The sequence below is a fragment of the Poecilia mexicana genome, unplaced genomic scaffold, assembly GCF_051168715.1.
Source record: "Poecilia mexicana isolate PSO_F unplaced genomic scaffold, ASM5116871v1 scaffold_11, whole genome shotgun sequence".
NCBI lineage: Eukaryota > Metazoa > Chordata > Actinopteri > Cyprinodontiformes > Poeciliidae > Poecilia > Poecilia mexicana.
The window spans coordinates 26300496-26316341 of NW_028263380.1; the positions used below are offsets into that span (position 1 = coordinate 26300496).

Here is a 15846-nt window from a genome sequence, read left to right on the forward strand (position 1 = left end):
GCATCTACAGAAAACACAAAAGACCTGAAATATATCATTTTGAAAATATATATTTTGTTGCCATTTATCTTAGACGTTGAGTGTCTGTAATATGCAAAAGTGTTAAATATATCTGGACATTATGAAATGTTGCAGTCTATGAGACCACACACTATAATCGTAGGCCAAGTAGGCAAAAAGACGCCACCTGTTGGAGGCGCTGTAGAACTGCATTGGCAAACCATTTTCATTAGGGAAGCACCGATATGAAAATAATGGGTAGATATTGATAACCGATAAATCGGAATAAAGTTTTATTCTGGTTGTCCTTCCTAGCTTCCAGCTACACATCCAGCAGATTCAAAGATTTCCTCCAATATAGATAAAATGATCCATTTGGATGCATTTGCTGGAAAATGGGCCAAAATACAACCTGGAACTATCAACTTAATTAAAATCAGACTGTTCGAGGAAGAGTGGAAAAGCTTTCATTATTTACTTTTCTTTTTGAATAAACTATTTTAAATCAAACAAAAACTCAGACATTCTCTGTTATTTAATTTTTTTTGGATCGTTTATTCCGCAGAAAGCTGTTTAGGGAACAAAATGAGCAGAGAGACCATCAGTCTCACCTCAACATGTCTTCTTAATGCTCATCATCATCAGACAAAAAGAGGATGAGATGACGATGAAAAAGATCCACAACTTTAACAAAACAATCAAACGGGGAAAAAGAAACGACATAAAAAATACAGGAACAGATTCCAAACAAAGAAATCCAAAAAACGGCCGGGATCAAAGACTGAGACGGAAATATGGAAACACTAAAGGAGACGAGAAACATTCATTGACTTGTGAACAATCAAAACTGACGTCTGAGATCAGAAGACGCCGCCCGAACAGAAAAAAATAAAACCTAAGCTATTCCTCTCCACAGAGATTAATGTGTTTCAGGCCAATTCTAAAAACCTTAATTGGAGTTTAACTTGAGATCTTTAATCTGTCGCTCTGTTAGCAGGTTACAGCATTAGGAAAAATGAGAATTTCTGGATTTTCTCTGGGATTAAAAGGTCTGGAGCTCTGGAACTCCTTGGTATCATGGATGGATATGAAGAGGGAGGAAAACATCTGCTCCAACATAAGTGGGAATGATGGGAGGCGCAGTGAAACGACTGGTGATGTGCAGTCTGTGCGGGTCTCATGTTCCCGTTCTCCTGTGATTTTCGGAAAAATCAAAGTCTGACACAGAATCAACACGAAGGTTTTACAGCTCTGAAAAAAACAGGCTGGCAGGAACAGTCATCCATTTGCTTTATTTCACTTGGATTACGTTTTACACAAGTCACTTCATTTTCTCACATTTAAAAATAGGAAAAGCATCAGTTCCTGGGATTCTCTATGTGTGTGTGTGTGTGTGTGTGTGTGTGTGTGTGTGTGTGTGTGTGTGTTAAATAAAGACCCGGACAGGCTGCAGAATGTGGAATGGATGCAGTGGTGGAAAACCAGCTCTCCCAGTCACCGAGTCGGACACATAGAGCTTCGTTATAAAAGGCCTTTTCAGACATGATTAACGGGAACAGCGCAGGATGAGAGGATTCACGCCAGGTTAGCCGCTAAGCTAACAGGTCAGAGGTCAAATCATACGCAAACAGATTAATCCACACCAATACATCAACATTTTGATCCTTTCAAACCTGTAAACAAACCACTTCCAAATAATCTATAATCTATGATTTATGCTTTTGTTTTGTAGAGAAGTATTTTCATAAATGATATTAAAGGTCAGAAGATCGCTCAAATTTGGTTTTGTTTTGATCGTAATGCCCATTTGGTGACCGCTGATCAAACCTCTGGTATATAGTCTTTATTAGTCAGTTAATCACATTTTCCTGCAGTTATTTATGAGCAGAATGAAAAAATCAAAATAATCTGTTGGGCGGGTCAAACAGACAGTTCTGTTTGGTGCCAAAAACAAGAATTAATATGTTGTTTTATCTATTATTTTCCAGTATTTTTAATTTATTTTCCTTTCTTCATCACTATTTTTTGTTATTTCTCAAAAGGAAGCCAAGATCTCACATTCACTGATCTGTGGTCCCCAGAGGGATCCCACTAGGAATCCTTTTAGGAAACCTGCAGCGTTTCTTGTTATTAAAATCAAAATAAATTACTGTTGTTATGCTACAACGTTGCAGGTGTTGGACAAATTTAGGAGCTACGAACGAATACTGCAGATTTTGATGTGGGAATGTGACCAACATTGCTGCATATTTCATACCTGAAATGGTTTTCATCAGATTTTGATCTGATTTTACATCCTTTAAATAAAAATGTGTTGTTTTCTGTAATGCAAACAGCTTTAGTTGTTTATAAAGGCTGTCAGCATGTCTGAAAAGAGTTAAAACAGATTTTACGTCCTTTCACTTCCTATAAAACCTGCAACTAATGCTCTAAAGGTGGAGAAGCAGAAGCTGTCTGTAAACATCCGACCAGTCTGACAGCGCCCCCAGCAGGTTGGATGATGCGACTCAGACTCATCGCTGGTTTTCCAGTAACTCAAAAGGAAGTGTGGCAGTGAGGCGATGAGTGATACAAGCTGATAAAAGGAAACAAGATGAGGTAAAAAAAAAAAAAAGGAAAAGAAGAGAGGCAACAGATGGAGGATTTAAATTAAAAAAGGGGGAATGTGCAGCGAGAGTTTCTCCCTCCGAACGCCGAGACTCGACAAGTTGGACTGTATGAAGAGCGCTGTTCAGCTCCGCGGATTAAATTACCTGTTAAATGTGTGTGTATGTGTGTGTGTGTGAGGAGGTGGGGGGTTCTCATGGCTGTTTCCTGCAGGAGAGCAGATCAGGGGTCAGAGGTCAGTGTCTCGGAGGGCATCACAGTCGGAATGAGGCGAGGTCAAATCCGGGGCAAATACTTCTCAATAAATTCCCTTACAGCCAACATTTCCTAAAAGAGATCAGAGCAGATTAATAATCAGTTAATAAATAATAATCTCAGAGAAGTAAAAGCTTCTAACGTTCGTTTCCATCCAATCATCACCAGCAGGAACGACAGATTCTTTTTGTTCTCCGCTTTTCCAGGGTGGAACTATCACAAAACAAACGTCTACAAAGATTTATAAGAACAAGAACTGAAAGCTCAAAATATCTGACTAACATACAGCTTTATGTTTCATAATCACACCAAAGAGTCGCCTTCGTGATGATGACGACCGGATTAGAGATGCACCGATCTGATATCAATATCTGTATCGGCCCCGATATTGAAGAAAATTCTAGATCAGGTATCAGTGACAATGACTTTGAGCCATAAGGGAAGATCTATTCAGTCTATTTCTATGCTTTCTGCTTTATTTTTTATTTTACATTATATTTAGAATTCCTGATTGAACTTTCTGAACTATTTGAGAAAAGGTTTGTTGTTTATTTTCACATTTGACTAAGCTAGTCAATCTAATGTTTTGTCAACTTATTTATCTTACATTGACTGTTTTCTCCTAATTTAACTGACTGAACAAAAAGTTGTTTTTCCATGTTTGACCAAGCTTGTGAAGCTGTTGGTGTATTTCACTGCTGTACTACTGCAGAGTTCTCAAATTAATTTGTAATTCAGTACATTTATGTGTGTGTTTAAAATAAACACAGACATGTGATCTTCTGTATCGGATCAGCCGATATTAAATCTTAGATATCGGTATCGGAGGTAAATCGGTGCGTCCCCAGACTGGAGTAAGATGCAGACGTACCTCAGGACAGGAGGAGTGCTGAACGCCTGGGTAGGTTTTAAAGGTGACCATCTGAGGGTTAACTATGTATTTGAGCTTCTCTGCCGTCATGGCGCCGAACTGCGCAGGCACCATCATGTCCATCTCTCCGTGGCACTGCAGGATTGGGATGTTCTTGTTGCCGCTTGACGCCTGTGGGAACAGAAGACCCACAGTGGTTGTGCCTGAACAACAGAACCGGCGCAGAGCGTGACGGGGCGGCTCCAGCCGGAGCCACGTCGTACCGAAGGGAAACTCCTGTGAAGAGGGAGCCAGCAGCTGAGGGCCACCACGCCGGCCAGCTGGTGCTGGCAGGTCAGAGCGGTGTATAAGGACAAAGCGCCACCCTGAGGAGGGGAGGAGGAATGACAACAAAACGTTTACTACGACCGGGTCTGGTTTAAGAACAAACAGAATCAATGTGAGCCGCTATCTGACCTGAGAGAATCCACCGATGATTATACGGTGAGGAGGAATCCCATTTCTGGCCTCGTGTTCGATTATGGCCTTAACTGGAGACAGAAACGAAACCATTCAGTGACGGAAGAAATGAAGGAGTCAAATTTGAACTAGTCAAAATAATACCAGAATAAAGTTGTAATAATACAAGAAAAATAATATGAGAATAAAGCTGTACAAGAATAAAGTCATAATATGAAAATAAAGTCATAATATTAACCATAACTCCTTCTGACTAGCCAGCAGCAATTAGCAAACACCTGGTGGAACTGCTGAGCTCATGATAGGAGCTACTTCTCAGTGAGAAATCAGAGGAGCCATGTTGGTATGACTTCCTGAGGCAGAGTTTTTAGAGAGACAGAGGCCCAATTTCAAGAAGTTAAATCAGGAAGTCAAATTTCTTTTAAGTCATATTTGACATATACATATATAAAAACTGAAGGTAACATAGTTTCTTAATTGTGGTATGAAAAGGCACTATGTGCCTGGGAAACACATAATACTTGACTCAAGGATAAAGTGATAAAATTATTGATTTAAACTTTGTTTAAATCAATAAACAAGGTTTCTGACCCATTTCTAAAACACCATCTGTCATTTACCATCGTAAGGAAAGCTGCTCATTTCAACAAGTTCTGCACAACAAACTGTATCCATCAACACCACCCTGGACTCTGTGATAATTCAGCCCAACACTTCATTTTTATTATTATTATTATTGCTGCAGTGTTGTGGTGAGGTGATCCTCTTTCCACTGCTGACAGTTCCCCTTATTAAACTGCTGCACTGGACCAATCAGAAGCGTGGCAGAAAGCGCCACTTTGCGAGCCATTTCAGGCTGGTTTTAGAGGTGAATGTGGCTGTTTTGTTTCAAACGCCACGCTGCGTTCAAACTCACTGTTTTCTGCAGCCTTTTTGATTCCGGCTTCGTCCTCTGGAGAGTCGGGGCTCAGACCCATGAGGTCGAACCTGCGCACACAAAACCGGAGTCAAGAAAAACAACAACAGATCAATACTCACAATCGCGCTATTGTCAAGGGCAACATGGGAGCCTATTGTGGTTTCCAGGGAAACAAAAGCAGCCAGTTTTGAGCTGAGAGGCGGTGGCGTTCATCAGAGCTACTCACCACGCGGGCATCAGGGCCCTCATGTTGAGAGTGACTGGGATTTTAGGCCTGTGGGGGAAAAAGGCGTCAGGGGGGCAGAACAGCAGTTCAGGTGAGATAAACGGCAGCAGGCTTACGCATGAGGGCAGATAAACTTGACGTGAGGCAGCCGGATCCCCGTCAGAGAGTCGGCCCAGCCGTGCCTGATGGAAAACAGGAAGCAGATAAAAAATAAATCCAACAACAAACAAATCTGGCTCATAAAAAAAGAAAAAGGATTTTTACACTTTTGTAAATTTGTACAGAGTTCTGACTGAGGAAAACACTGAATACATTTTAGACAAATCAACTCAAAGCCTCAGTCAGGAGATGAAAATAATCCTCAAAGGACCTTAGATAATATTTAATTAATGTTTCTTTTTTATTGTCATCTTTTTAATTTCTTTGCAGTATGATTTTGCATATGTTGTCAAAATCATGTTTTATTGTTTTACATTATTACAATTCCACTTCTTAATAGTTTTTAGAAAGTTTTTAGTAAAACTCATTAAGGACAAGTGCTGCAAATGATATAATAAGTACCATGATGCAGGCATGGGACGGCTGTGTGTTTGTCTCCATGAATTAAACCAAATAAATAAATTTGCTTTTCTTCCTATTCATAAATTCCAGCTGATTTTAATAATAAAAAAAAGAAGTATTAAACAGTCACAATAAAAACTAATCGGATATTTTGCAATTTTTGGTTAAAGACCTTGTTTTTTTTTACTACAATTATTTTAAAAATGCTCTAAATATGGTTTACAAGATCCCAATAATTATATTAATACAGAAAATAGGGAAGAACTGATTGCAATTTTCGGGCCGACTTGCTGGTTCTGATTTGGCCGATATCGATTTTTCTCTGAAAAGTCGATCAGAGTTGCAAAGCTTCAGCAGTGGGGGGTGGGCTGTCGTTAACAGCGCATTAACATTAATGAAGCAGATATGACCTGGTGAGTGAGTCTGTCTTTAAATGATTAAATCAAAAATTAAAGAGATATATTCAAATTCAAAAATATTTTATTTTTGAATTTGTAACAGTGTTACTCCAAGGTGCTGCCACCGAGTGGTTTCACACCTTTCTGTACCTGAAGGGAGTTAAAATGATCTGGTTGGAAGGAAATTCATTATAAAAACATGTGAAGTGCTCACCCTGTGTCTCCTAATCCATGAAGGAAGATCACCTGCAGCACAGACAGAAAAACTGCAGGTTTTTCAAACTGTAACCTTTTAAGCTTCCCAGCAGATAAAACCATCAGCACTGGATTGGACATCGCCTTCTAGCCGCAGGTGCCATTACTATGCATGGAGTCATGTTCATCAATATCGCCATATTTATAACAATCATGAATCACGAGTAGTCCACTTTTTGTCGCTTATTAAACTTATAGAAATTATACCACAACAAAGGGAAAATAACATAAAAAACTAGGTACAAACAATTCAGAATCAGTCCTTTTCTCTCGCCCTCTGCGTCGGCTTTACCACACCGACGCGTCGTGGCAACTGAATGACAACAGCGCCGCCAGCCGACCGAGCAGAGATAACACAAAAAATGAACATAAACCCCCCAAAACGGAACATCTAGTCCGTTACTCTGTTAAGTTTTGAAGCTTGGTGATTATGTTGCGATTATTGATAAGTGTTTGAATGAACATGAGCAGTGGTTAATCAACTAGTTTAAACACCTGATCTACTTGTTATCTGTCAGAAGAGAGTAGATGTGTGGGTCGCCTAACCGAAACACTCCGAATTCCGCAGAGCATGTTTATGTTACGGCTGTCAAAGTTAAGCTAGCATGACTGACCTACTTTCCACTTTGTCCACATTTTTAATTAAAACTTTTTACTGACCAGTGAAATGCGACACTCTTGGCTCTTGTTATCCAACTGTTGTAGTGCTGACAATTAATAGTAAAACATTGCGTCTCTTTCTCAGATTATTTACGTGATTGTATCATTTTTCCGACCCATAGAATACCAAGGCGCATGCGTGGCGAACGACAGTCACGTGATGCCCAATTCAGTAATAACAATGGAGAAAATATGTCAATATTTGATTTATCGGAGCTTCTAGCTGCTCCTTGGTATCTGTACTTGCCAGTCCAGCAGAAAAATGCTGAGTCAAGCAGAGTTCAGGAACATTAGGATCGACTCACCGCCGCAGTCTCCTTCTGTGTCCCGGACACCGTCACAGCCTCGGCGAGCAGCGGCACAGACATGTTGTTGCCACACATACACTGTAGGGGGTGCTGTAATCAGGAGATGACACAAAGATCAGCAGCCTGCGGGTCAAACACTGGATTTACGTGAAACATCGGGAATCGTCAGGATATATCGGCATTAGCATCGATCGCTATTTGACGTTTTCTAATAAGTGAAACTGGGCCAATATTAATAATCAATGTTTCTTTCCATCTTGTGCCGTATGTGTCTCTGGAGGCGATTGGTCATAAAACTTTTAAAGACTAAATGTAATTTTAATGACTAAATGTAATTTAAGGCTTGTATCATGACAGAAATGTACGAACTTTGTCCAGCTAACTGGGGATAAATTTGCACATAGGCTCCAATCTATCTCCACAGCATGATGATACCACCACCATGTATCAAACAGCTAACCTCTTAGATCTTCCCAGAAGAGCTTTATTAATACAAAAGTTCAAATTACAGGACTGCATTTCTTATTTAGCTTGAATTTATTTAGAAGGAATCATGTAAAAGGGACTGAATATAAAAAAAAATCTTTTACTTAATACATTATAATTTGATTTATGTTTATTTTTGCATTTGAAACGTGACAAAACAAGGAGGTTTCAGTAGTTAGGAAGTGCTTGGAAGTCTGAGCGATCAGGATGTTTTACGGTAAAAGCTCTAGGACGACATGAGGACAGGAAGGAAGGAAAACAGGAAGGTCGGACGGCGCGCTGCCTCATCAGTAAACAGACAACGAGGAGACAAAAGAATGTCCCAAACGCCAAGCTTAATGTTCAACCTTTCGCTGTTGAATTCCATGGCTGCTCTGAAGCAGAATTGGAAACATGTGACTGGATAAATGAGTAATAGATGAGCAATAAAAGGAGAAAGAAAGAGGAAGTGTTGGGACATAAATATCAAATGGCTCAGATTCTCAGTTAGCTTCAAATCACTTGATCTGGGGATAAAATGTCTTTAATTCTCAATATTTAATACAGGGTGAGTAGAGAGAACACCTCAAGCAACTTTAGCTGACAAGAACAACATCCATCTATTTGAATCTTTTCAGCCGCAGCAAAAATACTAAACACAAAGAAGACACTAAACATATAATCCTTTTATCACCCGTCAGCTTACTTTTTGTCAAACAAAAGCAATCTATTCTTTACTACATCAGCACCCTAAAAAAACTATTCAACAAGTCTGTCGCAATAAGTAATAAATCGGTTAGAATGAGCTCAATAATATCCATTTTCAAGATGTATATTTTTTAACTAGATAATAAAGTCTTCAGTCTGGTGTTTTGGTCTCAACTAACCTTTTTTAAGGACAACTTTGTTTACAAAGACTTCATAATTCATTTTATTTGTTTTTTATTTATTTTGGATATTTAAAATGTCTTCCAGTTCTAGTGTTAAATATTCATTATAATTTAACATTTATTGATCTTTGAGAATAAGTTCTTGCATTTCTATACCATTTCCATTATATTACTCAAAACAACATCATCATTTCTTGCAATAACTTCTGGGACAATTTATTAAAAATTGTTATTGCAACAGGCCTAATTATTACAGTATATTAATGTAAATCCAGTTTTTAATATATGTTTTAACACTTTTTAACTTTTGTGTTGACCTACATACTTTATGCTACCGTTACATCTAAATTTCCCCATTGTGGGAAAATTAACAATATTTTAAACTTAAAGTTTAAATATTTTAAGCTGAATTTAATTCAAAAAGTGTGACTTTTTGATAAAATATTTCATTTTAATCTCACCTGACGTAAATTACGCCTACTTAATATTAAATCAAGCTGTTCTTTAGGTTTGAGATTATTAAAAAGCATCACATTTAAGCTTCGGTGAACAAATCCAATCTGATTTAAACAGCAGAAAGTTCAGCTCTGCCTCCTAAAGAGGCAGCGTTCTGGTCTGAGACTCAGACTGAATAAAAACAAGCAGAAGTGAGTGACACAGGAAGAATAAAATGGCTCTGAAAGTCTGAGGTTGTTAGCGTGAGCTGCGCTGGTCAACAGATTCATGGTGTCTGTCGTCGCTGTGTGGGATTTCTCTAAGAAACATCGGATCGCTCTGAGCTTCTGGAGGAGGATGCTGGGTAAAAATAGCTTCAGCATCTGCTGGGATTCAGAATCTCAAACCGACCGGATCTGATGGACTTTCTGTTTGCTCCACAAAGTGCTTCATGTTTCAGCTGACATGTTTTTATCGTCCTCTCATTGGAAGGAAAATCTGTTTTAAATATCTATATTTCATATGAATCCCAGAGACAACTACAAATAATACGTGGATTGATTCATAAACTAGACAGATGTTTTTCATGTTTTCATCCGAGTCTAAACGGTTTTTCTACGCAATTTCTCCCTCCAAAGTTCCAGATTTTTCCAGACTCATATTACTCAGTCTTTCATATTCATCATTTTAAATATAAATTACTAAACTTCACTATAAATTTACTGCAGATATTTCTACAAGAACCAAGTTTTAAATAATAATGACTTATTTGGCAACAATAGCAAAAACTGGAAGGAAGGAAGGAAGGAAATAAGCAAAGAATGCAAAAAAGAAAGTAAGAAAAGAAGACAAGAAAAGGAGACAGAAAAACAAATGAGACAAGATGGTAGAAAGAACTAAAGAGAAAGAAGGAAAAAGCAAAAAGAGAGCAAAAGACAGATGGAAAGAGTGAAAGAAAGAATGAAAGAAAGAAAAAGCAACAAAAATAGACAGGAAGAAAGAGTGAAAGAAAGGGTGAAAGAAAATAATTCATGGAAGAAAGTTGATATTCTTCCATAAATAATTAAGTAATGGAAGAAAATGAATATTCATAATATTTAGTTAATGGAACAGTATTAAAGTTTGAAAACACAAATAATTTCCATTCTCTTATTTTCTGTTATCACATAAAAATAGTTAATATCAAAAATTCACAGTTTTCCAGACTGAACAGTAACACTGAGTGAAACTATAGCATCATGCAGAACAACCAGATAAAAACAGACTGTTGTGTTTATTTCTGGGTTAACAAGAGAGAAAGAAGCCTTCAGTCAGCCGCTTATCGACCAGAGACCATTTCCAACAGGCACCAGGAAGCTGGTAGTGAAGTAGTTTATTTAAGTAAAAGTGCAAAAATATGGAAAATATTCATCTAAATGGAGGAAAATGAGCCAAATTAAGAAGAAAACCATTCTGGAGAACTGAATCTAAAACACAACAGGAAATGATGTAGAATTACGCAGAAGACGCTCATTCAATATTGTTTTTATTGGTTTTACTTTATCTTCTAAATGTGTTAATTATTTTCACTGGTCTGATTTAATCCAATAAACGCAGCAGAGATCAGAAAACCACGAGGTCTTTCCGTCCTGCGTGACTTCAATTACACTGAACAGAAAAACACAGCAGAGGTGCTGCAGTCAAACACTGATCCCAGATCAGCAGCAGGATCATCGATATGCGGCACATAGCGACAGGTTTCCCCCATCCAGCTGCTGCTACGGGTCGGGGGGCCCCTGCGGCTCCTCCAGCAGCTGCTGGGGCCCCTGGCCTCACCATTAGCGAGTTAAAAGTGATTTTCATCTGATTTGAATGAGTTAGCATCGAAGGAGGAAACGGCGGTCGATGGGGAGCAGAAACAATGAATGGCCGCAGTTCGGCTTTAATTCTCGTTGGAGGTGGAACACAAAGCCCCAACTGCCCCAAAAATCCACTCGGAGCGACTCCCAGCCCCACTGCGGGCTTTAATCCCGCTTTATCTGCCGCACACACACATTGCTAAACCGGGTTAGCAGGAGGAAGATCCGCCACACACATACACACACACAATATCGAGTGTATTGTCCTCTGCCGGTGCCTTCTTCCATCCCCCCCTCCGTGCCCAGGACCGGAACCATATTTAATTTTTGACCTCTTTTTTGACCAGCAGCCCAGAATATCCCTTAAATGAAATATCTCGTAAGCTTCGTTTCGAACCAGAATAAAGCGTTTAAAAACACATCCGCGGCCCGCTAGCCCGCTCAGATTCACACACTCACCGCTTGCTGTCCCAGTTCACGACGGGGCGGAACTTCCGGTACTCTGCGCACTGTAAGAGGAGGCGGGGCCAGCAAGTGACGTCACACACAAACCACAGCCCACCTTCACGTTTTAGGGTTTTAATGCTGTACTTTTTACTAAAAATCGATTTAAATAAATAAATTGAAACAATCCAGAAGAAACGGTCCGGTTCAGTGTATATTTGGGTAATTTGTCTTTATAAGAAACCAATAAAGAAAAACTAAATATATATAAATATTTTTTCTCTTAATTTTTTAACCACAAAACCGATCAAATAAATAAATAAATAAATAACCCAGATTAACTGTCTGGCTCGGTGTACATATTGGTAATTTGTGTTTTTATTTGACAGTAACTAAAATATTTAATTTTGTTGCATAATAAAAAAATTGTATTTTTTCACAACATAGACAGATGAGCAGAAACAACGAAAAAAATATACAAATCCAGCAAACTGTATTTTTGATATATTTTAATGGGGGGGATTCTCAACAGTGACGCCACGGAGCAAAGTTTTTTTTTCTCTTTGTCCCCAAACGAAGAGAAAAAAAAAATCTACATTTTTAGTTCACTTGTTTTTGACTACAAAAAGGGAAGAAATGTTTTTTTTGTGGTCTAAAATAAAACATTTCTTGAACTGAAATATAACAGAATTATTTTATTTTCGTATGCCCGTTTTGCAGTAGATCTAGTGCTTGTAGATCTATAAGAGCTTCACATTGTGGATCTTCACATTTTTGCCAGTTACACCGACCTGCCACATTTACTGAAGACATAAACTCAGTATAAACGTCCAGCAGGTGGCAGCAGCCACTTCTGGGTGCAAAAACAAAAAACAAAACAGAAAGGTCAACGTTACTGTAGGAACTTATTTATTTTTTAAGCATCAGAGAAGATGAAAAAAGGCTTCAGATCTTTATCGCCTTTCATGTAAGGAAACACTGAATCAAGCAAAGCTGTTCATGATTTAAACCTGAAAACGTTCCCGTGTTGCAGCGAATGATGAATCCAGGCCGTCGTCATGGCAACCAAGATGTTCACCTAACAAATAACTGACCCTGTCCTCCTCGCTTTATTTAACAGCACAATTCATCACAGAAGATTTTTTAAAAAAGCCTTTCATGCATCTTTGCCAACGCTGTTGAGCATGTTGCCATGGAAACAATAGAAGTAGTTTCCAAGATTACAGCGCTCACTCCCACTTGATCCCCTCCTCACTGCCCAAACACAGCGCTGGACTTCCTGTTTGACATTTAGACCTTCAGCAAACGCCGCTAAACCTTCTTTCTCCTCCTCCTCCTCTTTTTTTTCTCTTCCTCCAGTTCTCAGGAGATGAAGTTGGTCTGTGGGATGATGCTCTCCACTTTGTGATCCGCTGGGTTTGCTGCCGCCTCGTAGTTACAGATGGTCACTTCATGTCTGTGAGCCTTACAGAGAACAGAGCAGAAACACGTTAAACCAGGGGGGTCCAAATTGCGGCCCAGGGGCCTTTTGCAGCCCTCGGAATGATTTCTGGCGGCCCTTGACCAGAATTCAAGAAGGCGGTGGATGCCGATACACATTTGAAAACGTTAGGGTGCAAATTTCACTGATGCCAGACCTTTCAAAAAAAGATTCAGACAATTTAACATCTTACCACAGAAAATGTAAGGTTTTTGTTCTAAATTTAATTTATTTTAATAGTAAAAAAGGACAACAAACATCCAGTGACTATTACTAACATTTAGACCTGGGATGGTAAAATAAAAAATGAGTGAGCCACATCCTGTTTTTGTTGGTGAAAAGGAAAAAAAAGAAAAAGAAAATATCCACTTATTTAATTCAAATGTTGAGTTTAGTTTTTCCAATTACAATAAAGAAAAAAAATACAAAGAATTCTGTGGCCCCCAGAATACTTAAAGCTCGACATTTTTGGGCACCATGCATTAAATCTGCAGATTCAGCGGAACGATCTAAACTTCCTCCGATCAGAAGACGAGAACAGACAGATTTATGCCTGACAAACCTCTGAATATTCCCCTCTCAGGCCAATGTAGTACACCCGGGTGTTCTCGTCCCCAAAGTTTTTGGAGATGTGGATGGAGAGGTGATGGACGCTGGAGAAACGAGCAATCCTGCAAATGACAAGCGACAGAAGGAAAAGTCAAATGATGGCTTCCAGAAAGGAAAAATAACTCCTGTCTGAACATTTCACAGCGAAATGTTCGTCCAAAACGAAGACAAACAACTTAAAACATTTGTTTTAAAGGCAACATGGACCTAACTGATAATGATAAACTTAAATTTAGCTAAAATAGTTTAATTTAAGGCTGCAGCTCCTCTGATTTCTAATGTTTCTGCTCAAAGTGTCTGAAAACTGAAGCGTGACTCCTCACTTTGTGGGATACTCCAGCTCAGCCAGCGGGTCTCTGTTGAGTCTGAAGGCTTGGTCCGGTTCCCTGCCGGTATCATCAAACGACATCTGAGGGATGTTTTTGTATCTGCAGACAACAATCAGACTCAGAATCACAATCCTGCCACCTAGAGGCGGAGGGAAGCAACAGACACACAGACTCACAGTCGTATTTCTGCTGGATGAGAGTCGTCATTTTCTCCAGAGATGATGATGCCTTTCAGCTTCACGCTGCCGGTGAAACTGAAACAGATGAGACGGCGTCAGTCCGAGGACGCGGACAGACGAGAAGAGAAGCACTGAATGAAATTACACCCAGCGGGACTTCAGGCTGACGCTAAGGGCTTATATCCAGAACTTTAACCTTTTCAAGTTTGCTGAGGAACAGTATTTACAACTAAATACAGAAAACAATGCTAAAGGGATAAACTGCACACAGAAAGCAGGATAATGATGACGATTGTGACTGCAGGACTTACGGGATGTTGAACAGTAGCTCTTCATCCACATCACTTTCCACATACTGAAGGAAAACAAAAACATGGTCAAATGCTTCTTTGTTTGGGTTCTGCACTGTGAAGATTTTTACAGTCCCATTTTCAAATCCTCAGACTTCAATCCTTTTCTGGGTATTTCCATGGAGTCTCCTCAACCAAAAACCTCCAGAGGCGCAATGGAGGCACATTAACCAGATACAATCAGACCTCAGATTCTCCCAACACTCAGACCAAAGAAGCTTACCGTATACTTCATGCATTGTAAACAGCCATCCTCCACTGCAAAGAGGAGGATGTTCTCTGATTGGCCGATAGAAAAACTACCAGAGGAATCGAAGTGAACGGTAGAAAGTCCAGTTTAAACTTAAATGAGATTTGAAGTGAACGGAATAGAGCAGGCAGGCAATGGCCAGACTAGGAACTATTCACGCCTGTCCAGAAATTAATACATTATTTTATTTCTATCAAACTCTTATTTCAGGTCTTAGTTATGCATAGTTTATTCTGTAAAAGGTGCTACTAGTCAAATATTTTGTCCCGGAGTCACAGCCTGACTGCCCCGGGAGGAGGCCCACTCTGCCCTGTACCTTGTCTCGCAGGTTCCGCTGGTCCCACGGCTTGAACACCAGCCGTCCGTCTCCGTCTCTGCTCTCGTTCAGGCACTGGAGCCTCTCCAGGTCGATGCGTTGATACAGCCCGAACTCCACGCCTCTCTCTGCTGGCTCATGCTGCCCCTCCGACCCACAGCTGTGGCTGTGTCCGTGGCCGTGACCGTGGCCGGACATGGTGGACTCAAGTGGCCTAAATTAGTGATAACCTGCAAACAAAATAATGAAGCTTTACGAGTAAAACGGGCTGCTTTATAAACGAGGACTCGGTCAGCAAGTTTCGTTTTGCAGCGTGAAGCCAACTAAGTTTAGCTTAAAGTGAGGTGAGGTTAACCCAACAGTTCCGATATGAGCTCTTCAAAATAAAAGCAGCAGCTTTCTCTTTGCAGTAATCTAACGGAATAAGTAAGATTTTAAACAACTATTAACATAGTATTAATCGGAGTCAATGCTCTTATGTTTCTATAGCTTTATTCAAAGCTTAACTCGGCTTTTGTAACTTAATTTGTAAAGCTCTCAACATTTTATTTAGAAGAAAAAAACAGGGTCACAGGGAAATGTCAACGATATACTGTCGGAAGCTTTTTAGGAGCCAAAACTGAGCTCTGATTGGCTCCCATCGGTTATCACCAAACGCTGCGACTGACGTAAAAATGTTTACAAGCGTGTTGCAAAAATAAATAGGTTAAAACTAAGAAAATGGGCTTAAACAGCGGAAAGG

The 15846-nt window shown here is 39.5% G+C and overlaps 2 protein-coding genes across 2 annotated transcripts; both read right to left on the reverse strand.

Moving 5' to 3' along the window:
- Positions 1-524: 524 nt before the first annotated feature.
- On the reverse strand, positions 525-11708 carry lypla2 (lysophospholipase 2). Its single transcript, XM_014996391.2, has 10 exons — positions 11607-11708; positions 7517-7609; positions 6511-6542; positions 5454-5519; positions 5338-5385; positions 5109-5179; positions 4190-4263; positions 3997-4098; positions 3734-3904; positions 525-2934 (listed from the first exon to the last, which is right to left on the reverse strand). The coding sequence occupies exons 2-10, from the start codon at positions 7592-7594 to the stop codon at positions 2884-2886; spliced, it is 693 nt and encodes a 230-aa protein (XP_014851877.1). The 5' UTR covers positions 7595-7609; positions 11607-11708; the 3' UTR covers positions 525-2883.
- A 775-nt stretch (positions 11709-12483) lies between these two features.
- pithd1 (PITH (C-terminal proteasome-interacting domain of thioredoxin-like) domain containing 1) lies at positions 12484-15446 on the reverse strand. Its single transcript, XM_014996411.2, has 6 exons — positions 15105-15446; positions 14500-14543; positions 14186-14263; positions 14004-14108; positions 13634-13742; positions 12484-13055 (listed from the first exon to the last, which is right to left on the reverse strand). Exons 1-6 carry the CDS (start codon positions 15300-15302, stop codon positions 12954-12956), a joined length of 636 nt encoding a protein of 211 aa, XP_014851897.1. The 5' UTR covers positions 15303-15446; the 3' UTR covers positions 12484-12953.
- Positions 15447-15846: the final 400 nt, after the last annotated feature.